This window comes from Narcine bancroftii, chromosome 14 (assembly GCF_036971445.1).
Source record: "Narcine bancroftii isolate sNarBan1 chromosome 14, sNarBan1.hap1, whole genome shotgun sequence".
In the NCBI taxonomy this organism is placed as follows: domain Eukaryota; kingdom Metazoa; phylum Chordata; class Chondrichthyes; order Torpediniformes; family Narcinidae; genus Narcine; species Narcine bancroftii.
The window spans coordinates 44,844,415-44,872,033 of NC_091482.1; the positions used below are offsets into that span (position 1 = coordinate 44,844,415).

General features: G+C 50.5%; 2 protein-coding genes across 6 annotated transcripts in view; one reads left to right on the plus strand and one right to left on the minus strand.

Annotated features, from left to right (window-relative positions):
* LOC138749625 (zinc finger protein 280C-like) overlaps positions 1–27,291 on the minus strand; it is a 146,014-nt gene extending 118,723 nt beyond the window's left edge. For 2 of the 5 annotated variants that reach the window (XM_069911271.1, XM_069911269.1), the window contains exon 1: positions 27,095–27,291. The gene's annotated coding sequence lies outside the window, so the exon portion shown is untranslated. Of the gene's footprint in view, positions 1–22,248; positions 22,331–27,094 lie in introns of all 5 variants that reach the window. The other 3 variants (XM_069911270.1, XM_069911267.1, XM_069911268.1) reach the window with 2 other exon arrangements.
* LOC138749304 (octapeptide-repeat protein T2-like) lies at positions 3,855–4,703 on the plus strand (the record flags this gene model as incomplete). The annotated part of the gene is made up of 3 exons (XM_069910523.1): positions 3,855–3,999; positions 4,044–4,223; positions 4,276–4,703. Coding segments are annotated over 3 exons (753 nt in total), but the record flags the coding sequence as incomplete, so codon positions are not given.
* Positions 27,292–27,619: the final 328 nt, after the last annotated feature.

Below are 27,619 nucleotides of genomic sequence, written 5' to 3' on the forward strand. Positions count from 1 at the left end.
AAGTTAAATAAATGGGACCCAACAGTATCTGTTAGATGTTTTCGATGTAAAAAAGAAATGGGAACAACAATTCATGCAATCTGGACATGTGAGAAAGTAAATAAATTTTGGGAAGATCTAAATCAGATATTAAATAAAATAACAGAAAACAATATACCAAAGAATCCTGAGATCTTCCTCCTAAGTAACATAAAAAATAAAGAATTTGGAATTGATTTGAAGGATGCACAAAAAAGATTTGTTAAGATAGCTCTAGCCGTAGCAAAAAAATGTATTATGTCAACCTGGAAATTGGAAGATAATTTGAAAATACAACAATGGTATATAGAAATGAATAAATGTATTGCATTAGAAAAAATAACATATAGTTTAAGAAATAATATTGAAATATTCGAACAAATATGGGAGCCTTACATTAAATACAATAGCGAAAACCTACCGGGGACAATCATTACCTAAGTTAACGGAAGGAAAAGGAAATGAAAAGAATGGACTCAGTAGAATTTCTGGTGTATTTTTATTGAATGACAACATTGTCTGACTGGTTTAATGTATCCTAGATTGTATACCTTAAATGGACGGGAGGGGTGAGGTAGGGAGGGTGGGATGGGAGGAGGGAGAGAAAATGGCACTGTATATGTGTGAAAAGGAAAAAGTGTGTACCATGGTTAATGTGATGTATGGTGTGAAAAATAAAAAAATTTTAAAAAAGAAAATATCTTGGCCCCATGATTAGCTGTAAAATCCTGTATATGGGGCACAGGGTAGCTGTCTGCAGTCGTAGTGTCATTGAGACGCCTATAATCCCTGCAAGGGCTCCAGCCTTCCATGGCTTTGGGCACCATATGTAGCAGGGAGGCCCCATGGGCTATCAGACCTGTGTATGATTCCAAGTTCCTCCATTTTATGTAACTCTTGTTTTGCAAGCCACAACTTGTCAGATAGCAGGCATCAGGCTCAGGCACGTAGAGGAGGTCCTTGGGTGAAGATGTGGTGTGCAACGCCATGTTTGGGTGTGGTGGTAGAGAACTTGGGAGTGACAATGTAGGGAAACTCCACAAGAAGTTTGGCAAATTTGTTGTTCGAGTACTCCATGACGTCTAGGTGCGGGGTGGGTAGTTTGGATTTTCCAAAGCGGAAAGTCTGGAACGTTGTGGTATTCACCATCTGGCACCCTTTTCAGTCCACTATCAGTGAGCGGTTTCTGAGGAAGTCAGCACCCAGCAACGGCCAGGACACAGCTGCAAGAATGAACTTCCATATGAACTTATCGTCGCCGAATTCAGAGTATAGTCCGTGTGCCGTACATACAAATCGAATGGTTATTCACTGCAGCGAGTGCCAGACCTGCACTCCTGGTATGGGATTCAAAGCCCATAGGAGGAAGGACACCAACTTCTACACCCACATCAACTAGAAATTTGCACTGGGAGAGTTCATCTCAAACATAGAGTAGGCTGTTACAGTAGGCAGCTGCTGTAACCATTAGTGATGACCGGCCATGGTGTTTTCCCAGAAAAGTGCAAGGGGTCAGCATTGAGGAGCTCCAGAGCCCCAGCATTGAAAGTAAAAGCACCAGGTGGTTGTTACAGAGTCCTACTTGTCTGGGCGAATGTGCGCCCTCGTCGCTGGTAGTCATCCAGCACTAATTTCTGTGGGCCTTGCTGTTTCGCGCGCTGCAGAATGTCTGGACAGGCAGCTAGTTTTCAAGAGTTATCCAAGTCCTCGTCAGCCAACATGCGGCAGATGTCTTCTGGCATATGCTCTAAAAACAACTCTTCGAAGAGCAAGCAAGGTCTATGGCTGTCTGCCAGTACCAATATGTTGTTCATTAAATCTGAAGGGGCGCAGTCCCCCAGGCCATCGATATGCAGGAGACGTAGCTTGCTTGCATTGTGAGAGACCGTAAATCCAGAGGAGGAAGGCTTTTAGGGCTTTGTACTTGCCAAAAGCTGGTGGGTCCTGAAGTAAATCCACTACTTGACCAGCCGTGTCCTGGTTGACAGCACTTGCCACACGTGGCGTCCCCTTCTAATGTGTGAATGTGAAATTGTGTCTCAGCCTGCCCGAACTAAACTTCAGGATGAGTGGTCCAAAAGACATACAGTTTGAGCGAACCACTACATTGTCCATGCTGGATCCAAAATCCGTTTAGGCCTGTCAGGGGTCACCAATACTGTGTCACAGTGTAAAGTGAAGAATGAGAAAGTGATCAGATGTAGCTGAGTCAAAGTTCAGTAAAAGTCATTTACTCAAAGAGTCACACGCAGCTTTGTAAACCCCACGTTTTCTAAATGACATCACCACATTGTGTGACATCACCACATTGTGATGTCATGACATCACCCAGAACCTCCTGAACCTGTTTGTTAAAGCCTCCGGTGAGTTGCTACGCTATTCCAGATAAGTAAAATGCATCTGACACATTTTTTTTGTATTCTATAAGGTTGTAACTTTTATTGATTGTGAGAGAGTAAAAAGACTAAGAAAGGAAGGGAACCCAGGTAAACAATGAGCAAAATCTTCAGAATTACAGATACTTTAGCTCCTTCCTCAGGACGATGTCCATATATTTAAATTTTAAAAAGACACCAAAAGAGATTTTGAAGAGCAACAAGTTATTCTATGAGCACTCAAACAGTGGAAAGAAAAAGAATTTTCAGTTATTGTAAGGTAAAACATCATGAGATGGGAATGTGTAAGGAGTTACCCTGTGCAGGGCTGTAACAAGAAGGGGAGGTGTCCTTGTACTCCTGTTAGGTAAAACATCATGAGATGGGAATGTGTAAGGAGTTACCCTGTGCAGGGCTGTAACAAGATGTGAATGCATCCTTGTACTTACAAGATAAGAGAGACATTGATGGATTGAGAGGCAGGAAGCTAGCAGGGAAAGGATAGCAACAGTTTTAGTCATTGGACAAGTAATGATATGATGATGTTCTAAGCACGTATCCAAGGGTATAAAAAATCATCATTTTGCTGATAACGGCAGAATGCATTCTCCGACTAACAATTGTTAGTTGCAAGTGTTACAATCCGGTAATAAAGAACAAAGAACCCTGATTTCGACTCAGTCTGGTGTTTGTCTCACTCATTCATGGACAAAGCAGACCTAACAGTTATTGCACCAATCTATCCATAATCACCATGAAGTGAAACACTAATTGCAAGCAGAGATATTCATTTTCAACCTTGAACTCAATTTTAAATTGTAATGTCGAACTGTACTCTTTTCCTTTTCTTTCAAAAACTATTCCTTTCAGTTACATCACAGCTGCAGTTTCTAAATTCACAATGAAATTAATGCTAAATAATGTATTAAATGAATATTAAAAACAGTACTACTCGACAAAGTGCAGAGAGAGAGGGAGGCGCAGAGAGAGAGGGAGGCGCAGAGAGAGAGGGAGGCGCAGAGAGAGAGGGAGGCGCAGAGAGAGAGGGAGGCGCAGAGAGAGAGGGAGGCGCAGAGAGAGAGGGAGGCGCAGAGAGAGAGGGAGGCGCAGAGAGAGAGGGAGGCGCAGAGAGAGAGGGAGGCGCAGAGAGAGAGGGAGGCGCAGAGAGAGAGGGAGGCGCAGAGAGAGAGGGAGGCGCAGAGAGAGAGGGAGGCGCAGAGAGAGAGGGAGGCGCAGAGAGAGAGGGAGGCGCAGAGAGAGAGGGAGGCGCAGAGAGAGAGGGAGGCGCAGAGAGAGAGGGAGGCGCAGAGAGAGAGGGAGGCGCAGAGAGAGAGGGAGGCGCAGAGAGAGAGGGAGGCGCAGAGAGAGAGGGAGGCGCAGAGAGAGAGGGAGGCGCAGAGAGAGAGGGAGGCGCAGAGAGAGAGGGAGGCGCAGAGAGAGAGGGAGGCGCAGAGAGAGAGGGAGGCGCAGAGAGAGAGGGAGGCGCAGAGAGAGAGGGAGGCGCAGAGAGAGAGGGAGGCGCAGAGAGAGAGGGAGGCGGAGAGAGAGAGGGAGGCGGAGAGAGAGGGAGGCGGAGAGAGAGAGAGGCGGAGAGAGAGAGAGGGAGGCGGAGAGAGAGAGGGAGGCGGAGAGAGAGAGAGGGAGGCGGAGAGAGAGAGAGGGAGGCGGAGAGAGAGAGAGGGAGGCGGAGAGAGAGAGAGGGAGGCGGAGAGAGAGGGAGGCGGAGAGAGAGGGAGGCGGAGAGAGAGAGAGGGAGGCGGAGAGAGAGGGAGGCGGAGAGAGAGAGGGAGGCGGAGAGAGAGAGAGGGAGGCGGAGAGAGAGAGAGGGAGGCGGAGAGAGAGAGAGGGAGGCGGAGAGAGAGAGAGGGAGGCGGAGAGAGAGAGAGGGAGGCGGAGAGAGAGAGAGGGAGGCGGAGAGAGAGAGAGGGAGGCGGAGAGAGAGAGAGGGAGGCGGAGAGAGAGAGGGAGGCGGAGAGAGAGAGGGAGGCGGAGAGAGAGAGGGAGGCGGAGAGAGAGAGGGAGGCGGAGATAGAGAGGGAGGCGGAGAGAGAGGGAGGCGGAGAGAGAGGGAGGCGGAGAGAGAGGGAGGCGGAGAGAGAGGGAGGCGGAGAGAGAGAGGGAGGCGGAGAGAGAGGGAGGCGGAGAGAGAGGGAGGCGGAGAGAGAGAGGGAGGCGGAGAGAGAGAGGGAGGCGGAGAGAGAGAGGGAGGCGGAGAGAGAGAGGGAGGCGGAGAGAGAGAGGGAGGCGGAGAGAGAGAGGGAGGCGGAGAGAGAGAGGGAGGCGGAGAGAGAGAGGGAGGCGGAGAGAGAGAGGGAGGCGGAGAGAGAGGGGGAGGCGGAGAGAGAGAGGGAGGCGGAGAGAGAGAGGGAGGCGGAGAGAGAGAGGGAGGCGGAGAGAGAGAGGGAGGCGGAGAGAGAGAGGGAGGCGGAGAGAGAGAGGGAGGCGGAGAGAGAGAGGGAGGCGGAGAGAGAGAGGGAGGCGGAGAGAGGGAGGCGGAGAGAGAGAGGGAGGCGGAGAGAGAGAGGGAGGCGGAGAGAGAGGGAGGCGGAGAGAGAGGGAGGCGGAGAGAGAGGGAGGCGGAGAGAGAGGGAGGCGGAGAGAGAGAGGGAGGCGGAGAGAGAGAGGGAGGCGGAGAGAGAGAGGGAGGCGGAGAGAGAGAGGGAGGCGGAGAGAGAGAGGGAGGCGGAGAGAGAGAGGGAGGCGGAGAGAGAGAGGGAGGCGGAGAGAGAGAGGGAGGCGGAGAGAGAGAGGGAGGCGGAGAGAGAGAGGGAGGCGGAGAGAGAGAGGGAGGCGGAGAGAGAGAGGGAGGCGGAGAGAGAGAGGGAGGCGGAGAGAGAGAGGGAGGCGGAGAGAGAGAGGGAGGCGGAGAGAGAGAGGGAGGCGGAGAGAGAGAGGGAGGCGGAGAGAGAGAGGGAGGCGGAGAGAGAGAGGGAGGCGGAGAGAGAGAGGGAGGCGGAGAGAGAGAGAGAGAGGCGGAGAGAGAGAGAGGCGGAGAGAGAGAGAGAGGCGGAGAGAGAGAGAGGCGGAGAGAGAGAGAGAGGCGGAGAGAGAGAGAGAGGCGGAGAGAGAGAGAGAGGCGGAGAGAGAGAGAGAGGCGGAGAGAGAGAGAGAGGCGGAGAGAGAGAGAGGGGCGGAGAGAGAGAGAGGGGCGAGAGAGAGAGGGAGGCGGAGAGAGAGAGAGGGAGGCGGAGAGAGAGAGAGGGAGGCGGAGAGAGAGAGAGGGAGGCGGAGAGAGAGAGAGGGAGGCGGAGAGAGAGAGAGGGAGGCGGAGAGAGAGAGAGGGAGGCGGAGAGAGAGAGAGAGGGAGGCGGAGAGAGAGAGAGGGAGGCGGAGAGAGAGAGGGAGGCGGAGAGAGAGAGGGAGGCGGAGAGAGAGAGGGAGGCGGAGAGAGAGAGGGAGGCGGAGAGAGAGAGGGAGGCGGAGAGAGAGAGGGAGGCGGAGAGAGAGAGAGAGAGAGGCGGAGAGAGAGAGAGGCGGAGAGAGAGAGAGAGGCGGAGAGAGAGAGAGAGGCGGAGAGAGAGAGAGGCGGAGAGAGAGAGAGGCGGAGAGAGAGAGAGAGGCGGAGAGAGAGAGAGAGGCGGAGAGAGAGAGAGGGGCGGAGAGAGAGAGAGGGGCGGAGAGAGAGAGAGGGGCGGAGAGAGAGAGAGGGGCGGAGAGAGAGAGAGGGAGGCGGAGAGAGAGAGAGGGAGGCGGAGAGAGAGAGAGGGAGGCGGAGAGAGAGAGAGGGAGGCGGAGAGAGAGAGAGGGAGGCGGAGAGAGAGAGAGGGAGGCGGAGAGAGAGAGAGGGAGGCGGAGAGAGAGAGAGGGAGGCGGAGAGAGAGAGAGAGGGAGGCGGAGAGAGAGGGGGAGGCGGAGATAGAGAGGGAGGCGGAGAGAGAGGGAGGCGGAGAGAGAGGGAGGCGGAGAGAGAGGGAGGCGGAGAGAGAGAGGGAGGCGGAGAGAGAGAGGGAGGCGGAGAGAGAGAGGGAGGCGGAGAGAAAGAGGGAGGCGGAGAGAGAGAGGGAGGCGGAGAGAGCGAGGGAGGCGGAGAGAGAGAGAGAGAGAGAGAGGCGGAGAGAGAGAGAGAGGCGGAGAGAGAGAGAGGCGGAGAGAGAGAGAGGCGGAGAGAGAGAGAGGCGGAGAGAGAGAGAGGCGGAGAGAGAGAGAGGCGGAGAGAGAGAGAGGCGGAGAGAGAGAGAGAGGCGGAGAGAGAGAGAGAGGCGGAGAGAGAGAGAGGCGGAGAGAGAGAGAGGGGAGGAGAGAGAGAGAGGGGCGGAGAGAGAGAGAGAGGGAGGCGGAGAGAGAGAGAGGGAGGCGGAGAGAGAGAGAGGGAGGCGGAGAGAGAGAGAGGGAGGCGGAGAGAGAGAGAGGGAGGCGGAGAGAGAGAGAGGGAGGCGGAGAGAGAGAGAGGGAGGCGGAGAGAGAGAGAGAGGGAGGCGGAGAGAGAGAGAGGGAGGCGGAGAGAGAGAGAGGGAGGCGGAGAGAGAGAGGGAGGCGGAGAGAGAGAGGGAGGCGGAGAGAGAGAGGGAGGCGGAGAGAGAGAGAGAGAGGCGGAGAGAGAGAGAGGCGGAGAGAGAGAGAGAGGCGGAGAGAGAGAGAGGCGGAGAGAGAGAGAGAGGCGGAGAGAGAGAGAGAGGCGGAGAGAGAGAGAGAGGCGGAGAGAGAGAGAGAGGCGGAGAGAGAGAGAGGGGCGGAGAGAGAGAGAGGGGCGGAGAGAGAGAGAGGGAGGCGGAGAGAGAGAGAGGGAGGCGGAGAGAGAGAGAGGGAGGCGGAGAGAGAGAGAGGGAGGCGGAGAGAGAGAGAGGGAGGCGGAGAGAGAGAGAGGGAGGCGGAGAGAGAGAGAGAGGGAGGCGGAGAGAGAGGGGGAGGCGGAGATAGAGAGGGAGGCGGAGAGAGAGGGAGGCGGAGAGAGAGGGAGGCGGAGAGAGAGGGAGGCGGAGAGAGAGAGGGAGGCGGAGAGAGAGAGGGAGGCGGAGAGAGAGAGGGAGGCGGAGAGAGAGAGGGAGGCGGAGAGAGAGAGGGAGGCGGAGAGAGAGAGGGAGGCGGAGAGAGAGGGAGGCGGAGAGAGAGAGGGAGGCGGAGAGAGAGAGGGAGGCGGAGAGAGAGAGGGAGGCGGAGAGAGAGAGGGAGGCGGAGAGAGAGAGGGAGGCGGAGAGAGAGAGGGAGGCGGAGAGAGAGAGGGAGGCGGAGAGAGAGAGGGAGGCGGAGAGAGAGAGGGAGGCGGAGAGAGAGAGGGAGGCGGAGAGAGAGAGGGTGGCGGAGAGAGAGAGGGAGGCGGAGAGAGAGAGGGAGGCGGAGAGAGAGAGGGAGGCGGAGAGAGAGAGGGAGGCGGAGAGAGAGAGGGAGGCGGAGAGAGAGAGGGAGGCGGAGAGAGGGAGGCGGAGAGAGAGAGGGAGGCGGAGAGAGAGAGGGAGGCGGAGAGAGAGAGGGAGGCGGAGAGAGAGAGGGAGGCGGAGAGAGAGAGGGAGGCGGAGAGAGAGAGGGAGGCGGAGAGAGAGAGGGAGGCGGAGAGAGAGAGGGAGGCGGAGAGAGAGAGGGAGGCGGAGAGAGAGAGGGAGGCGGAGAGAGAGAGGGAGGCGGAGAGAGAGAGGGAGGCGGAGAGAGAGAGGGAGGCGGAGAGAGAGAGGGAGGCGGAGAGAGAGAGGGAGGCGGAGAGAGAGAGGGAGGCGGAGAGAGAGAGGGAGGCGGAGAGAGAGAGGGAGGCGGAGAGAGAGAGGGAGGCGGAGAGAGAGAGGGAGGCGGAGAGAGAGAGGGAGGCGGAGAGAGAGAGAGAGACTGAGGTGAAGAGAGAGAGAGACAGAGGCAGGTGAAGGCAGAGAGACCGACAGAGGCAGGAGAAGGCAGGGAGTGAGACGGAGGCAGGCGAAGGCAGGGAGAGAGACAGGCATGCGAAGGCAGGGAGAGAGACGGAGGCAGGCGAAGGCAGGGAGAGGGACGGAGGCAGGCAAAGGCAGGGAGAGGGACGGAGGCAGGCGAAGGCAGGGAGAGGGACGGAGGCAGGCGAAGGCAGGGAGAGGGACGGAGGCAGGCGAAGGCAGGGAGAGGGACGGAGGCAGGCGAAGGCAGGGAGAGGGACGGAGGCAGGCGAAGGCAGGGAGAGGGACGGAGGCAGGCGAAGGCAGGGAGAGGGACGGAGGCAGGTGAAGGCAGGGAGAGGGACGGAGGCAGGCGAAGGCAGGGAGAGAGTCAGAGGCAGGCGAAAGCAGGGAGAGAGACAGAGGCAGGCGAAGGCAGAGAGAGTGAGACAGAGGCAGGAGAGAGACAAAGACAGATGCTTGGGGGAGGGAGGTGTGGTGTGAGAGAGATATGCATACACACACACACACACACACACACACACACACACACACACACACACACACACACACACACACACACACACACACACACACACACACACACACAGAGGCAGCAGCCCCTTTTCCACTGGCATCCCATTTAATTGGCTGTGCAAAATCCCAGAATAGGAAGCCCATTTGTGCCGTTTCCATTGCACCACCTTTAACTGGGACACTAATTGCTTTTCCACTGAAAACATTCATTCCCGGGGAGTGGAGTGTTCTACATTCTCCTGGTCCCTTTTCTATTGGTTTTATCAGGATGCCAGAAAGAGGGTGGGAGGGATTGTGTAGGGGAGGGGGGGGGGGATAGAGAGATGTGTGTGTATGTGTGTATATGAATAAATTAAATCAGAGCGAGATAAATAATATTCACAATGGCTGCAGTGGAACAAGTGTCTTGAGGCAATTTACAAAGCAGCTAGAATAAAATGGAGCATCAGATGGGTTATAAAAAATTGAGAAAGCAGGCTAAATCAAAAATCTGGCCTCTGAGATAACTTTTTAAAAAATATAAAGGAAAATGTAAAAAATGAGAGAGGTAGTAAGACTAAGCTCAGAAACATGCCTCTTGCATAAACAATTGGACAAAGGTATCAGACCACGATCAAATTGTACATTATGATCTTCTGCCATTTGGCTTGAAGTAATCATTCAGATGTACCTTTCTTTGCCATCATTTGTCACTATTTTTAAAAAATGGAACGGTCAATCATTTTTCAGCATTTCCTGAATTAATAATTTCAACACTAGATCTTCTCTGAACTTTTCCAGTCACTGATAGCCCCATATCCTACAGAGGATGTAGGAATGACCTGAAAATAATGTTTACATGCAAAATGTAACATCACCTGTCACACAGAACATTATAGCACAGTACAGGTCCTTCATGTTTTGTCAACCTATGATTTCCTACCAAAAATACTAAAACTTTCCTCCTTCATAACCCTCTATTTTTATTTCAATCATGTGCCTGTCTAAGAATATCTTAAATAAATGCCTTAATGTTTCAGCCTCCACCACCACCCCTGTCAATGCATTGCAGGCATCCACAACTCTGTTTTAAAAAAACTTATCTCTGATGTCTTCCCTGATCTTTCCTCCCTTCATTTTATACAGATGTCCCCTTGTGTTTGCTATTCATGTTCTCTATATTTCAGGCAATATAGTATTTGACTCAAATATGTTATTTTCACTCTATTTTTTTAAGGTTTTGTGGCAGCCCACAACTGCAGAGATTGGGCCGGCACAACACACGGTAATAAATAGCGGCATAACTCACTAACGCAACCCCTAGCATAGCGAACCAGTGCAGTTGGAAGCTGGTGTAGAACAAGACCAGCAGCCCTATAATGGCGCTGGCCAGGCTGCCCAGCTAACAGAGCAACACCAGACTGGGGAAGAAGGGTATTCATATGCAAGAATATTCCCGTGGGTGGGAATCCCATTTTTGTTATTCATGCAACTGATGTCAGCCAATCAACCAAACGCGGGAAATCCAACAGTATAAAAGGATAATTTCCAGCCTCAATAAAGCAGATCTTAACCTCCTACACTGCGAGTGTATGTGTTTCTTCGTAGCAGGCGGCTACAATTGGTGAGCCCGATGGTTTAGACAGAATCTAAACCCAATGATGGATAACGAAGCAGCGATCAGCGCAGTGGCCTTAAGCTCCCGACCTTCTGGACAGGACGACCTGGCATGTGGTTCGACCAGTCTGAGGCTCAGTTCTAGATTCAGAGCATCACATCTGAGACCACATGGTACTACCACATGGTCAGTGCCCTGGATCCAGAGACTGCAGACATAGTGGCTAACTTCATCCACAGGCCACCATCAGAAGGCACTCACACTGCCTTCAAAGAGCTATTAACCGATATCTTCGGACTCTCGCGGCGAGAGAGAGTGGGGTACGGCTGCTCTACCTGGATGGGCTAGGAGAGAGATCCCCGTCAGCGCTCATGAACAAGATGCTGGCCCTCCTGGGAGTCCATGAACCCGGCATCATGTTCAAGCAGGTGTTCTTGGAGCAGCTGCTTGAGGACATCCATCTGCTCCTGGCTGACACAGATTTCAGCGACCTCCAGAAAGTCGCAGCACAGGCAGACATTCTGTGGAAGCAGAAACAGAAGTGCTCTGCTCCCATGGGGCTTGTCAAGAAGTTTCGCAATCAGACCAAGGCAGGCCCGGGAAAGGAGCGGCAGGGAAATGCTTTCTCTACCACCAAAGATGGGGCACCAAGGCCACTTGTCCTGAGAGTTTCAGGGAAATGACAAGACCAGCATTCGGTAATGGTCATGGCAACTGGCCATCGAGGGAGCCTCCTGTATGTACGGGACCGCCTGTCCAGAAAGTTTCTTGGTGGATACAGGAGCAGAGGTCAGTGTGATGCCCCCGACGGGGTTGGACACTAGGCGCAGGCAAGCGGGTCTCACGTTGAGGGGTGCCAACAACAGCAGCATACGGACCTATGGCACTCGTAAGACCGAGCTGCAGTTCGGAAGCAGTCACTTCTCGTGGGATTTCACAATGGCTGCAGTGGAACAACCACTCCTTGGACGGACTTCCTGAGGACCCATAACCTCCTAGTGGACATTAAGGGCAAGAGATTCGTACACACGGAGACCTTCCAAGCCTTCGCAAAGAGTGTCGTCAGGCTTCCGGCACTGCACCTGGACTCAGTCCACAGCTTGGACAACAAATTCTCCAAGGTGTTAGCCAAGTTCCCGGCAATCCTTTCCCTTCAGTTCATGGTGGAGATGCCACGATAGGGCGTCAGGCATCACATCCTTACCAAGGGTCCACTGCTCCACGCAAGGGCAAGACGACTGGCCAAGGAAGAGTTCCATAAGCTCAAAGAGTTAGGCATCGTTTAGCGGTCAGACAGTCCATGGGCTTCTCCCCTGCACACGGTGCCTAAAACATCTGGGGGCTGGAGACCGTGCGGTGACTACCACCAGCTCAACGAGGCTACCACTCCGGATTGTTACCCCATGCTGCATATCTTGGACTTTGCGGCAAACCTGCATAGAGCAACATTCTTCTACAAAGTGGACCTGATGCGAGGTTACCACCAAATCGAGATGTACCCTGACAACATCCCCAAGACAGCCATCATCACTCATTCAGGCTGTTCAAGTTCCTGAGGATGTCATTTGGGCTCAAGAATGCGGCACAGACCTTCCAGTGACCGATGGATGCAGTGGGCCGAGAATTGGATGGCACCTTTGTCTACTTGGATGACATCCTGGTGGCAAGCAGAACCTGTCAGGAACATCTGCAACACCTCCGAAACCTCTACAGTCGCCTACATGAGTTCGGCCTCACTATCAACCTAGCCAAATGCCAGTGCAGACTAAACACAAGTGACTTCTGGGCCAGAGAATTACCAAAGACGGGGCCACGCCACTACCAAGCAAGGTGGAGGCCATCCGCAATTTCCCAAGGCCTAGTACGACCAAAGGACTACAAGAGTTCGTGGGGATGATCAACTTTTGTCACATGTTCATCCCCGCAGCTGTCAAGTAATGTGCCCACTTTTCACCTTGATTGACCAATAACCTCCGACAGAGGCACACAATTCACCTCCAGCCTGTGGACAGACGTTGCCAACCTGTGGGGTGCTCAGCTACACCATGCAACAGCATACCACCTGCAGTCCACTGAGATGGTGGAGCGCTTCCACAGGCATCTCAAGGCCCCCAACTGGGTGGACAAACTGCCGTGGGCACTGCTGGACATTCATACAGCACCAAAAGAAGACCTCCACACATCCTCCGTCAAGCTCATCAACAGAGCTCCACTCATGGATTTCATCCCACCAGCCAGAGGTCAACAGAAGGATACCACCACCTTCCTGGACAGGCCGCATGAAAAGGTCGGTAACCTGGCTCCAACACCACTCTCCAGACACAGGCAAGCCAAGTTCAACATCTCCAAAGACCTCAAAGACTGTGAGTACAATTTCGTGCGCAGAGGGCCACAATGTCCACCGCTACAGAAACCCTAGGAAGGCTCCTTCAGAGTCATCCGGAACAATGGGGCAACCTCTGAACTGGACATTGGTAGCAAACCCGTGGTTTTCACCGCAAACAGGCTCAAGCCGGCACACATGGATCCATGGAGACGCCAGCACCTCGACACAGAGGCAGACTGCCAAAGACAATGGGGATTGCATCCACGGACACTATGAACTGTAGCATCGGTTCGGGGGGTGTCATGTGGCAGCCCGCATCCGCAGAGATCGGGCCGGCACAGTGCGCGGTAATAAACAGCGGCATAACTCACTAACGCAACCCCTAGCATAGCAAACCGGTGCAGCTGGAAGCTGGTGCAGTACAAGACCAGCAGCCCTAAAATGGTGCTGGCCAGGCTGTCCAGCTAACAGAGCAACACCAGGCTGGAGAAGAAGGGCGTTCATATGCAAGAATGTTCCCGTGAGCGAGAATCCCGTTTTTGTTATTCATACAGCTGACGTCAGCTAATCAACCAAACGGTGAAAACTCCAACAGCATAAAAGGAGCATCTCCAGCCTCAATAAAGCAGAGCTTAACCTCCCACACTGCAATTGTGTGTGTATGTGTGTGTGTGTGTGTGTGTGTGTGTGTGTGTGTGTGTGTGTGTTTCTTCGTAGCAGACAGCTTATCATTAATTCAAATTATATGTTACAGTCTCATCCATAATAATTTAGATGTACCTATATTTATTTTTTGCTGGTATTGTTCCGCATACATATTTCACAGAACTCATTCTGATTAGTTCACATAATTCCTCAAATTTAGATTGCCATGTTACCTTGAATCATCGTTGGTTTCTTAAATATATTATTCTCAAGTCTTAAAAAACATTCGAAATCTAAAGGTTCCACATGGCAGGTCATTACATTGGGAAGTCTTTTGTGCTGAGCCTGGTTGCGGAGAACAGAAGCAATTCCCCTGGCGGAGTGCGATATGAGTGGTGGGTAAGTTATTGGAAGGGGTTCTGATAGATGGGCTCCAAAGGAATTTAGAAAGGCAAGGACCGATCCAGAAGAGTTAATATGGTTTTGTGATGGGAAATTATAGCTCTCAAATTTGAGCAAGATTTTTTTGATGTGGTGACCAAAAAGAGCAGGGCAGTAGATTTTGTCGACATGGATTTTACAGGTTGGCTGGTTTGACAAGAGAGATTGCATGGAATTCAGGGCAAACTGGCCACTGGTCACAAAATTGCTTGGTAAGTTTTTCAGACTGAAGGCTATGTGTATATATTGCCTGAGAGTCAGTGCTGGGTTCACTGTTGTTTTACATCTAAATGATCTAAATGAAAATGTTGGTGGCACATTAAGTGAATTTGTAAATTAAACTATTTTTGGCACACTGGATAATAAAGAAGGTTATCTAAGATTACAATGGAATCTTGATAAATTGAATAAGACTGAGGAACAGCAGATGGTGTTTAATTCTGATAATTGTGAGGTGTTTTAGTCCATTTGTCACAAAATACCTCATACAGCAAGGATTCTTCTGCAAAACGACTCTTTTTTTTCTAAGATTTACACAGCATTGTACAGATAACAATATACAGAGTATCAGATTACAATGAAAATGAAGATCAATCACCACCAAGCAAGGGGAACATGATAGCACATGATTCAGGAGCCCAATGGAGTCTGGGAAGAAAAGAAAACCTGTCTAAGCCTGTTAATGTGCGTTTGTTTTCACAATCTTGAGCCTTCTCCCTGATGGAAGAGGGGGAAGAGAATGTGTCCAGTGTGTTGATGGCCTTTCCTGGGCAATGGAATACGTAGATGGAGTTGTAGATGGAGTGCATGTGGTGGAGGGAAGTTTGTATTATGTTCTGATCTGTATTCAATATCTTTTGATTGAAAGCAACTCCTGTCCCACGCTGTGTTTTATCTATCAAATAAGCTTCCGACGGTGTACTTCTAGAAATTGTTGAACAAGGAAGGGAACTTCCTTCGTATTCTGAGAAAGTAAAGAAGCTGTGGCACATTTTTGACCATCATATCAATATACTTGTACCAAGTCAAGTAGCTGGACATGTTCATTCCTAAGAACCTTAATCCATTTATTTTCAATTCAGTGCCATTAATGTGGACAGGGGTGTAGTCTCTTCTGCCTCTCCAAAAGTAAATGATTTCCTCCTTCATCTGACTGGCATTAAGAGAAAGGTCATCTTGGCACCATGCAATGAGAATTTAAGTCTTTCCTGTATTTCATCTCGTTATTTGATATCCAGCCTACTGGTGTGGTATTTTGGGAAATTTGAAGATGGACTTGGAAGCGTATTTGTCTGCTCAGTTATGGATGTGGAAAGAGCATAATAAGGAACTGAGTATACATCCTTTAGGAGATCCAGTGTTGAGTGTGGTCATAGAGGAGATGCTGTTCCCTATCCTCACTGATTTTGCTCAGGTAAGGTTCAAGGTTTTTTTTATTGTCACACACACTAAACTTGTTTACTTTTGTTTGCCCATAAATGCACACTAGTACAAAACTCTTACCTAGAAGAGAGCAAAAGAGAGTCCCTTCAGCAACATCATGTCCATAGATCTTGCTTCTTTCTCCAACACCACTGCCTCCAGCATTCCAATAACTTTCATAGCTGCACTATGACCTCTCTTCCATTCCATCAATGAAACAAACTCCAGACACCTTGGTTCCAAACCCCAATATGATTAGGAAGGGTGTAAACATCTGAGACCCTTTGGGAGCCCTGCTTGCCATTGGCAGCCTCAGGAATGCTGGCCCTGACACCAGGTTCCCACAAACCTGTCTCCAACTGGGTATTGGGCCTTCAGCCACCCTTCCCTGCACTGGTCCACTGCTGTGGTCACCAAACCTTCAGGAACATCTCCCACATTTCTCCCACTCTGGTGACACATGCTAGTCCCCTGTTTCTCTGGAGTCTGCAGCCCACAAACCTTGTGGTACGGATTGCCAAGTCTGAGGCAGCCCTTTATGAATTCTCCTATGTAAAGAAAAACGCTGCTCTACAGGCAGTTTAAACCTGTAAAGGACTGTTAGATATGATGGCCAGGCAACAGGACCCAACACAGGAGCATTGGAAGACACATCTCCTCAACTCCCACATCCACAATTAGCGCAGCTGTAGCAGTGTTGCCATCTTCATCAAACAAAAGAAGTTATGCAGGTAGTCTAGGATCCAGTTTCAGGCAGGGAGGGAGAGATGTGGCACATGATAGAAATGAGTTTGCTGAGGGTTATGGTACTGAAGGCAGAGCTGAATAGTAGTCTAACATGCACAAGATTCATTATGATCTAAACAATGTACTTCCCAAGTCAATGACCTATTAAGGCAAGCTTATCAAATGGCTTTTATAACACCTTATTCATCTGCTCTGCCAATTTCAGGGAGCAATTGACTTATATTCAAATGTTTCTCTGAACACCAATGCTTTCAAGGACCCTGCCATTTACTCTAGATGTCCTACCAGAATTTGACTTCCCAAAGTGCATTACCTCACACCTAACAGGTATGAACAATTAAATGCAAGGACCATGAACAAATGTTTGCTGGTGGTTACAATGTTGGTATCATAGTTGACAATGAAGTTCAAACATGCAGGACAAACCTATTTGGTAAACATAAAAATGGCAAGTAAATTCAAACTGACCTGTATTGTATAGAGCAAACAAAGCACAAAAAAAAATGATTAAAATGTCATGAAGTTAGAGTAACAGAGAACTGACATGCACATCTACATGTTCCTGAAGGCAGCCAAACAGAAACATAGGGTGATTTAGATGGTAACCAAGGTCAATAACCTCTACTTCAATGTTTAAAAGACAAAGGAACTGGTCATCGACTTCAGGAAATGGGGAGTAAAACATGCCACTGTCTATATCAATAGTGTTGAACTGAGATGGTGGAAACACAAATATCACCAACCTTGATCAACATCAACACCTTGATGCTACAGCCAAGAGAACACATACTTCTTCAGAAGCCTAAGGAATTTTAGCCTGTCCCTCATTCTGTCCGGTTCCATACAGCTTGGTATGTGAACTATTCTGCCAAAGACTGCAAGAAACTCAGACTATCATGCAAACCAACCTCCCCTCCACTCTCCATCTATGCCTCCCACAGCCTTGGGAAGAGAATCAACATATTAAAGGACACATGCCTCTCCAGTCATCATCTTCTCCCCCATCCCATCAGGCAGAAGATACAAGAGTGTGAAAACCCGCATTTCCAGATTCAGACAGTTCTTTTCTGCTGTTTTCAACCTCTTGAACAGTCTAAAAAGATTATACCTTGCCATGTTTAACTGTATGTTTCTCTTTATCCTGCAGTTTTATTCTAAAATTATCCCCTGCACATTTAATTTTATTCTTACACTACCTGTTGTTCTACATATATTTTGGCCTGTCTAGATAGTATACAATACAAACATCTTCACTGTATCTCAGTACATATGCTAATGAGCAATTAAATTCAAAATGTGAATGCAACACATGATCCCACCAACAAGTATCAATTTTAAAATAAGTTTTTGTTAGAACTTATCCTTTGGGGGAAAAAAGTTTTGGGCGGCACTGTTAGCATTGCAGTTAGTATTACAGAGCAAGCAATTGGGACTGGGGTTCGAAACCCATGCTATCGGTAAGGAGTTTGTGCGTCCTCCCTGTGTCTGCGTGGGTTTTCCCCGGGGAGTTCCAGTTTCTTCCCACCGTTCAAAATGTACCAGGATTGGAGATCAATTGGGTGTAATAGGGGAGTCCAGGCTCGTGGGTTGAAATGGCCTGTTGATATGCTGTACGTTTGTCTAATCCTGCTCTGCTCATTAGTTAGATTTACAGTATCAGTACATTTACTCTGATTACAAGGCCAACAAGTAGAATAACACCTCCATCAATATTCCATTTCATAGCATATTTTTAAAATATTCTCAAATATACTGGAGAAAATTTGGGACAATTTCGACATTTCAATATTATAGTTACTTACATCATACAAGTTTAGCTCTGTAATGACAATATCACGAAGAGTCAAATCTGCCTCCAAATGGAAACCAAGCAAAAATTGGGGGAAAAAAAAATCAATGTTTCAAGATGCAATAGAACGTCATTTTTAAAAGTTGTTGGTCTTTATAATAAATTCTTTAAAATATTGCTCTTGTACTATATATAATCCAACATAAAAACAAAGGATTCCCTGGCTGAATTCCTTTCTGAAGGGCAGGTTAAAGATTTCATTATAATTGATAATCAATGAGCCCAAACTAAGAAGGGTTTAAAATTGGTGCTTTCAGTCCATCTCCAACAGCATCTTACACTTCAAGTATTATCATTTTTCCCTGCCCAAAACACAAGTTAGAAACCTTTGCCTCGTATGAAGGCTGTGGGACATCTTCAATGTAATGCTGCATCTCTCCCCACACTTTTAATATAGAGGCTCTATACCTGGATGTCAAAAATTAAGCAAAGGCAACCTTTCCTAAAAGGTTAGGGCAAAATCTCCATATCAAACAACTGCTGCGGCTTAATATGCAGAATTATTTTAACATAGGTGGTTCAATGTGTGTGTCCATATTATGAACTGCTTCCGAGCACATGATATTGAGCAATGAATCTGTATATACAGTTGGAATTCAAGAATTCCATCGAATTCCCTCTGTACAAGACCTTTAGAAACAGCTTCAACTGCAATTAGTTGTGGTAAAACCCTTAGCTAATGGAAGGATAAAGCCAAAGATATTAGCTGTCTTCTCAAATTTCTAAATTTAATCTTAGTCATCTAAAAAATTAAAGTAAGAAATTAACAATATTAATAAATAACCACCAACTTCTTTTTACATTCTGCCAGACATCGTTTGGAAATGAAATTATAAAAGCATTCAATTATATAAAAAACATTTTAATGAGAATATTTAATTATCCAAATTAAAATTCATGGATTTTACTGCCTAATGAACTAAGTAGTCACAGCTTCAAATAAAAGTCAATTCAATACTGTAGATAGAAAGAATCAACTATTTTTTTTAAACTATGAATTAAAAGTGACAAGCCTTTACCAAGCTGGGAGGTTATTTTGTGCATAAAACTTTCAAGATTTCACTAATTCCAGATTTTAATCAAGATTATGTTCAAAGGCTCAATACTAACAACTAAATAATTAGCTTTTTTTTAATTATCAATCCTATCAATGGAAAACTGTTTTGTCTCCATGCCTTGGATCAGCATGCTCAAACTTTGTTCAGGAATCTGATGGTTGAGGGGTACGAGTCCCGTGGCACCCTTACCTCCTTCCTGATAGCAGCAGCGAGTACAGTGCAAATACTTGATAATTGCCACTGCTCTCCAACAGCAGCATTCCATATAAGATGTTCTCAATGGTGGGAAGAGTTTTGCCTATGATGCACTGGCCTATGTCCACTATCTTTTATAAGACTTTTCGCTCAGAGGTATTGGTATCCCCATGCCATGCTGTGATGCAGTCGGTCAGTAGATTTTCCACTACACTTCTGTAGAAGTTTACCAGGGTTTCCGACGACAGACCAAACCTCTGCAAACACCTGAGGAAGTGGAGGCACCGATGTGCTTTCTTCATGATGACATTAATATGATGGGTACAGGAAAGATCCTCCAAGCTAGCTCACCCTCTCCACCTCTGATCCCCTAAGGATCACTGGACCAAACCTGTTTTTTCTTTCCTAAAGTCTACAATCTACTGGTTTGGGGGATATTGAGTGAGAGGTTGCTGTTAGTGCACTGTTAGCCAAGTTTTTAATTTCCCTTCTATATGCTGACTCATCACGCCCTTTCATAAAGCTACTATGGAGGTATCATCAGTAAATTTTTGCATGCTGTTGGAGTTGTGCAGTGCCATACAGTTACAAGTGCAAAGTGACTACAGCAGGGAGATATGTGCACAACCCTGTTGTGCTCTTGTGCTGATGGAGATTGTGAAGATGTTCTTGCTAATCCACACCAACTGGGCGGGGAGAGACACGGCAGCGCGACTCGGGCGGGCGGGGAGAGACACGGCAGCGCGACTCGGGCGGGCGGGGAGAGACACGGCAGCGCGACTCGGGCGGGCGGGGAGAGACACGGCAGCGCGACTCGGGCGGGCGGGGAGAGACACGGCAGCGCGACTCGGGCGGGCGGGGAGAGACACGGCAGCGCGACTCGGGCGGGCGGGGAGAGACACGGCAGCGCGACTCGGGCGGGCGGGGAGAGACACGGCAGCGCGACTCGGGCGGGCGGGGAGAGACACGGCAGCGCGACTCGGGCGGGCGGGGAGAGACACGGCAGCGCGACTCGGGCGGGCGGGGAGAGACACGGCAGCGCGACTCGGGCGGGCGGGGAGAGACACGGCAGCGCGACTCGGGCGGGCGGGGAGAGACACGGCAGCGCGACTCGGGCGGGCGGGGAGAGACACGGCAGCGCGACTCGGGCGGGCGGGGAGAGACACGGCAGCGCGACTCGGGCGGGCGGGGAGAGACACGGCAGCGCGATCGGGCGGGCGGGGAGAGACACGGCAGCGCGACTCGGGCGGGCGGGGAGAGACACGGCAGCGCGACTCGGGCGGGCGGGGAGAGACACGGCAGCGCGACTCGGGCGGGCGGGGAGAGACACGGCAGCGCGACTCGGGCGGGCGGGGAGAGACACGGCAGCGCGACTCGGGCGGGCAGCGAGGCGGCAGCGCGACTCGGGCGGGCAGCGAGGCGGCAGCGCGACTCGGGCGGGCAGCGAGGCGGCAGCGCGACTCGGGCGGGCAGCGAGGCGGCAGCGCGACTCGGGCGGGCAGCGAGGCGGCAGCGCGACTCGGGCGGGCAGCGAGGCGGCAGCGCGACTCGGGCGGGCAGCGAGGCGGCAGCGCGACTCGGGCGGGCAGCGAGGCGGCAGCGCGACTCGGGCGGGCAGCGAGGCGGCAGCGCGACTCGGGCGGGCAGCGAGGCGGCAGCGCGACTCGGGCGGGCAGCGAGGCGGCAGCGCGACTCGGGCGGGCAGCGAGGCGGCAGCGCGACTCGGGCGGGCAGCGAGGCGGCAGCGCGACTCGGGCGGGCAGCGAGGCGGCAGCGCGACTCGGGCGGGCAGCGAGGCGGCAGCGCGACTCGGGCGGGCAGCGAGGCGGCAGCGCGACTCGGGCGGGCAGCGAGGCGGCAGCGCGACTCGGGCGGGCAGCGAGGCGGCAGCGCGACTCGGGCGGGCAGCGAGGCGGCAGCGCGACTCGGGCGGGCAGCGAGGCGGCAGCGCGACTCGGGCGGGCAGCGAGGCGGCAGCGCGACTCGGGCGGGCAGCGAGGCGGCAGCGCGACTCGGGCGGGCAGCGAGGCGGCAGCGCGACTCGGGCGGGCAGCGAGGCGGCAGCGCGACTCGGGCGGGCAGCGAGGCGGCAGCGTGAGTTGGGTGGGCGAGGGGGAGAGAGAGACGCCAGTGCGACTGGAAGGGGGTGGATACGGCAACACAATTCGGGTAGGCTTAAATCTGGGGCAGCTGGCTTTGTTCTGAAATCTGGAAAAATCCGAAATTCAGAACATACTGTCCCCCAAGGGTTCTGGATAAAGGATTGTGTACCTGTATCCTCAAAGAAGTCCAGTAAGTTTGTAAAATATGACCTGTCCTTCCTGCATCCCTGGAACAATTTATATCCAGAAGTTTCATTATTTCTTCTTTAACAATAACTTCAGGCATTTCCCCGACTACAGATATTAAACTAACTGGCACTTAGATACATGACTTTTCTCTACATCTTTTAAACAGTGGTATGACATCTGCAGTCTCCCAAATCTGACCCAGTAACAGAGAATTTTGGTAAATTGGCATTAACAAATGAAATGTAAATTCCATCATTTCTTTCAGTACTCTGGGATGTATTCCACATGACCAAGTGACTTCTCTACCTTAATCAGCACTACCTCTTTAGTAACTGATTGAATTAACGTCCTCACATCCAATAACATCCTTAGCATTTCTTCTCATCCATCACTTAGACATTTCTTCCACAGTGAAGACTAAAACAAAATAGTTGTTCAAGGTCTCAGTCATTTCTGCATTACCCAGTATTATTGAATATTAATTTCCCCTTCACATTTTCCAAGAGATTTACATGACATTTAGCCACTTTTTCTACTTTATAGAATTATAAAATCTATTGTTCACTGTTTTAAATTTGGTGCTAATTTACTTTCATGATCTTCTCTTTCTTTATTGCTTGCTTTGTGGTTCTTTGTTGCTTCAATTTACCCAGTCTCCAATTACCCACCATTCTGGCAACTTCATATTCAAGTGTCACGCCTTAAAAAAAATTTTTTTAATGATTCAGTTCATGCATTGTTTTGCTAGTTAAACATCAAGACCAGATAGTGGAGACAATCAGTTCCAGTCCAATGCTGAATTAACCGATTTAGCTAACCTCAATAGCTGTGGCATTACAATCACCTGGTGTCCTTGAATTTCACATTTTCCCTTCAGACAATACACTTCCCTTAAAAAAATTCAAATATCCTTAGTCCATTGTTTATTGCATATTAGACTTGGAATATGCACATGAGAAATAATTTCTGTTACCAGGTTTTAATTTCATGGGTCCTTATCGCTGGCAACTTTGGTCATCAGCACAAAGTACTGCAACAATCAGCTTCGAAAATATCTGTAAAAACACAGAAGTGCTCAAGGAACTCAGCAGATCTCGCAGCATATAGAGGAGGTAAATACAATCGATATTTCGAGCACAAGCCCAAGCCCCTCTTCAAGGTATGCAGGCAGTTGCCTGAATTAAAAGGCTAGGGAGAAGTAAAGAAAGGCATGGAAGGAGCACAGACCAACAAACAAAAGGGGTTAATGGATATGGACAGAAGAGAGGGAAAATTATGATTAGGGGAGGGGATGAATTGGCTGGGAGAAAGCAGACAGGGGTAAAAGAAAGAGACAGAGCCTGATTAGAGGAAATATTGGGACAGATGAGGGGGAGCTAACAGAAACAAGGTTGATGTTAATGTCATCCAGATGGAGGGTGCCTTGATAGAATACAAAGTGTTGTTCATCCTATTTGTAGGTGGTCTCAGTCTGGCAGTGCATGAGACCATGGACAGCCATTCAACAAGGGAATTGAAATGGGTGGCCACTGGGAGATCCACGCTATTGTAGTGGACAGTGCCAAGGCACTCAACGAAGTGATCTCCCAGTCTACATCCAGTCTCTTTTTGAAGGAGGACATCTCAAATGATCTGGCATGGAAGACCTTGTTCTGGTAGCACATATTACAGAGACAGAGGAATCGAGAGAAATAATCAGGGACTGCTCTCTCATCCACTCTTTCCTTCCCACAAATCTCCCTCTCGTCATCAACCACTTGTGAATCTGTAGGGGTCATCTACTCTATCCAGTGCTCCCAGTGTGGTCTCCTCTACACCAGAGATGTTGGACACAGACTGGGAGATCATTTCGTGGAGCACCTCGGCTCTGACTACCACAATAGCAGGGATCTCCCAGTGCCCACTCATTTGAATTCCATGCTCCATTCCCTAACTGAGATGACTGTCCATGGTCTCATGGACTAATAGACTGAAACCAACCACAAAGTGGAGGAATTATACCTCATATTCTTTCTCTCTCTCCTGTTTCCTTTCCCCCCAGCTCTGCAATATAGAGCCAACAGCCCCTCCACAAATCAATTCTCACCTGTCTTATCCATATCCAATTAACACCTTTTGTCTGTTGGTCTGTGCTCTTCCCCTACTTTACTTCTCCCAGCCTTTTAATTCTGGCACCTGCCTGCCATACCTTGATGAAGGCCCTAAAACATTGATTTTTTTTAAATCTCCCACAGATGTCAAGAGATCTGCTGAGTTCCTCCAATACTTCTGCGTTTTAACTGCAATCAGTGTCTGCAGACTTTCATGTTTCACTCTGAAAATATTTGAATTGGGAATACGAAATAGGGATACTATTTACAATCCTGCTCCTGATATCACCAAGTTCATGCCCACTCCATAACCAGTGCTTTTCTCCTATCCAGGTATTAGCAGTTTTAAATAATATCAAAGGGCAAATTTGGGAGTTGAAAAAAGGTCAATGAAGAAAAGGTCAGTTTTGCTGAAGTGTTCTGGCCCAAAACAACTACTTTTTTTCTCCTCTCACTGATATTAACCTGCTGACTTCCTCCAGCAGAATTGTGCCGCAAAATATGCTTTAGGGCAAAATTCATGAAAATGAGCACTCACGTCTCAATTTTATTTCACTAAAATATGGGAGTACTGCACATAGTAAAACCTCCTTTGCAACAAAAGTTGCATCTTTAAACAGGAAAGTTTTATTTGAAATGAGTTCAAATAACTAAGTTTTAAAACTATGCAAAAGAAAAATTAAACAGAATCTTAAATCAGTCTGAGCAGCGATTAAACCACAAAAATTAGTCCTAAATTCATAAATGAGCATAGCTCAAAAGCAAACTATCCCATTAAGAATCACAATGAACTTCAAGTTTCCTCTTCAATTGCAAAATGTTACAAGCCCAGATGACCCCAAAACCCAGACAAATAGGTACTTAAATAAAAGTTGATTTTAATTATCTTTAAACATGAAAACAGAATTACACTTTAACTTATCACTTACCCAACGTCACTTAACCCCCTTCTAATTCTAAGTGCACGTGTATGTAATATGTGTAAGTTCCACAAAGTTCTTTGGTTCACAGTCCAATCTCACTTCTCATTCCTCCAAGTTCACTGATTGAGGCAATTCTTAGACTGTGCACAGAATTTTACATTATATGAAGTTCACCAGGCTTCGGTGCTTGAAAGGTAAATGGTTACCACTCAGGAAGGTTCATGTCAGTTTTCAGAGAGAGATTTGTTGTACGATGGACACCCAGCCACTTCAGTGTCTTGCTGATAAAACTTGCCTCCTTCAGGGTTCTCCAGATGATAACCTCTTTCTTTCAGGTCACCAAAGAGTATCTTTTTGTTTTTCTTATTCCAAGTGAAACATTAGACAGCCAGTCCTCTCCTCTTGCATGAACCACAAGGGCTTTGACCAGGCTGAATCAAGCACTTGGAACCTGTCTTCCACATGGGGTTTTCCATAAGCTTGCCAGCTTGTCCTGTTCCAGTCCCAGCTGCTGTTGCAGGCTGTAACACTGTAGAACTGATGTGTGTGTGTGTGTGTGTGTGTGTGTGTGTGTGTGTGTGTGTGTGTGTGTGTGTGTGTGTGTGTGTGTGTGTGTGTGTGTGTGTGTGTGTCTCTCTCTCTCTCTGAAAGCCTGTTTGACTCTCTCTGCTTGCAAAACAACATGACTCTTTTAGAACAGCTCTAGACAATCTGCGACTCCAACAAGATCTTTCATCTGTTGCCTTTTTGTGAACAACAATCCATTAGTGAAGTCCCTTGGGCACTCTCCAAAGTTCTTGCAAAGACAGTTGGCTCTGACATGCTCCAGTATTTTAAATAACTGTTTTAAAGTGTTTGTATGTGACTTCCTCTAACAAACCTTTCCCAATTTATCTCCCAAAAACTTATCTAAATACTGTCACAAAACATCTCATGAGTTGGCACACTTTATGTTTGAAAAACCTTGCAAAATAGGCACAAAGTCTCCTCCAAGGCAACAATGTAAAACTGGAAGAGCCGACCTCGAAGTTCATAAAAAGTTGAACTCAATCACTAATTTGGAATTGCATAGCACATTGCATTAACCAACAAAATTAAAAATAAAAGCTTAACCAAATTTATTTCAATTAATGTACCTATTTCAATAAATTTATTTCACACTCCTGCTCCAAATCAGCAGTGAAGAATAGGCATTATTTGAAGATGACTGGAGTACAAGAGAAAAGCTGTTTTGCTGCAATTTGTAAGGTTTAAATCGAATGATTAGTTATCAAAATTATACAGTTTTGTGGCATTTACATCCACGCTCACCCAAGTTGGTAAACTTTTGTATTCCTAACTATAATCATAATGCCTCATTTAAATCAGACAGCGCCTATCTACACTTTGCTCAGACCTTGATGAAGGGCTCAAGCCCGAAACGTTGATTATGTATTTTTATCTTTGTCGACATAAAGGACACAGCTCGACCTGCTGAGTTGCTCCAGCATTGTTTTTACTTCACAGAGTCTAGACTCTTGTGTTTCACACTTTAAATCAAGTGTTATGCAGTCGATGGTGTAAACACATCCAACAACGCACGCACGTCATCACAATAAACAAGTAGAGTCATTGAGAAACCAAAACCGTGTTCATGTTGGACGTAAATGTTATGTTATCGGACTGGTTGTGAGTTCAAGGGACCACGATCGGCGGGGGAGGGGGCAAAAGGGAAGGGAAGGAGGAGGGAGAGTGGGGGAGGGGGGGAGGGGGAGGGGGAGGGGAGGAGGAGGGAGAGGGGGGGGGGAGGTGGGCGAGGGGGGGGGGGAGGTGGGCGAGGGGGGGGGGGGAGGTGGGCGAGGGGGGGGGGAGGTGGGCGAGGGGGGGGGGAGGTGGGCGAGGGGGGGGGAGGTGGGAGAGGGGGGGGGGAGGTGGGAGAGGGGGGGGGGAGGTGGGAGAGGGGGGGGGGAGGTGGGAGAGGGGGGGGGGAGGTGGGAGAGGGGGGGGGGGAGGTGGGAGAGGGGGGGGGGGAGGTGGGAGAGGGGGGGGGGAGGTGGGAGAGGGGGGGGGGAGGTGGGAGAGGGGGGGGGGAGGTGGGAGAGGGGGGGGGGGAGGTGGGAGAGGGGGGGGGGAGGTGGGAGAGGGGGGGGGGGGAGGTGGGAGAGGGGGGGGGGGAGGTGGGAGAGGGGGGGGGGGAGGTGGGAGAGGGGGGGGGGGGAGGTGGGAGAGGGGGGGGGGGAGGTGGGAGAGGGGGAGGTGGGAGAGGGGGGGGGGGGAGGTGGGAGAGGGGGGGGGGAGGAGGAGGTCACAAACCGCTCCTCCCAAACCGGACCGCGGTGGTGAGGGGGGAGCCACCACCAGATATATAGCGGGGTGACGACTCCAGCACCCGGCCGCCCGGAGGAGCAGTGCGGGGCCGCTGGCTCCCACCGCCCGCGCTGAATGGGCGGTCCCGATGGGCCTGAGGCCTCCCGCACCTCCGGCCGGATGAAGCCGAGGGAGAGCGAATGACAAAGAGAAGGAGGGGAGGAGAGGAGGCCGGGGACTGGTCGAAGGCCGCAGGCGGTGGGGAGGAGGCCGGGGACGGGAATGGAGAGGCGACGAGGCCGAGAGCGGTGAGGAGAGGGGGAGGCCGCAGGACCGGCCTATCACGTCGCCGCCCGGCAGGCCGATGGAGGAAACATGGCGCCCGCGGTCCGTCCGTCCGTCCGTCGGCCCTCCCTCCCGTCCGCCCGCCCGCCCGCCCCGCACCGCACGGCCGCGGCCCCCATTCCTGTGCCGTCATCCGCAGCGCAGCCAGTATCTGCCGCCCGAACGGGTGACTCACCGGCTGCTCGTGCCGAGCTAGAAGCGTCGAGCGGCCCCGCGGCCAACCGCCACCATGGTCGCTTCTCCCCGCCGCTTGTGCGCACTGAGGCGCCGGCGGAGCATCATGGGTAAGGGGCAGCCCGTGCGGCGGCGGCGGCGGCGGTGTGCGCTGCTGCAAGCGAGCCGGCCCGGGCATGCAGGCAGCAGCCCTGCAGCTTCACCGGGCAAGCAGGCTGTCGCCACGTAGCAGCCCAGGGCACTCAGCTGCAAAGCATCGGGGCTTCAGCCCCAGCCTTGCATTGGACTACCCCCCCCCCCCAGCCATGCAGCTGTCCCACTGCAGCAGTAAAGCATTGGGCTGCCCCCCCCCCCAGCCATTCAGCTGTCCCACTGCAGCAGTAAAGCATCGGGCTGCCCCCCCCAGCCACGCAGCTGTCCCACTGCAGCAGTAAAGCATTGGGCTGCCCCCCCACAGCCATTCAGCTGTCCCACTGCAGCAGTAAAGCATTGGGCTCTTTCTCCCCCCCAGTCATGCAGCTGTCCC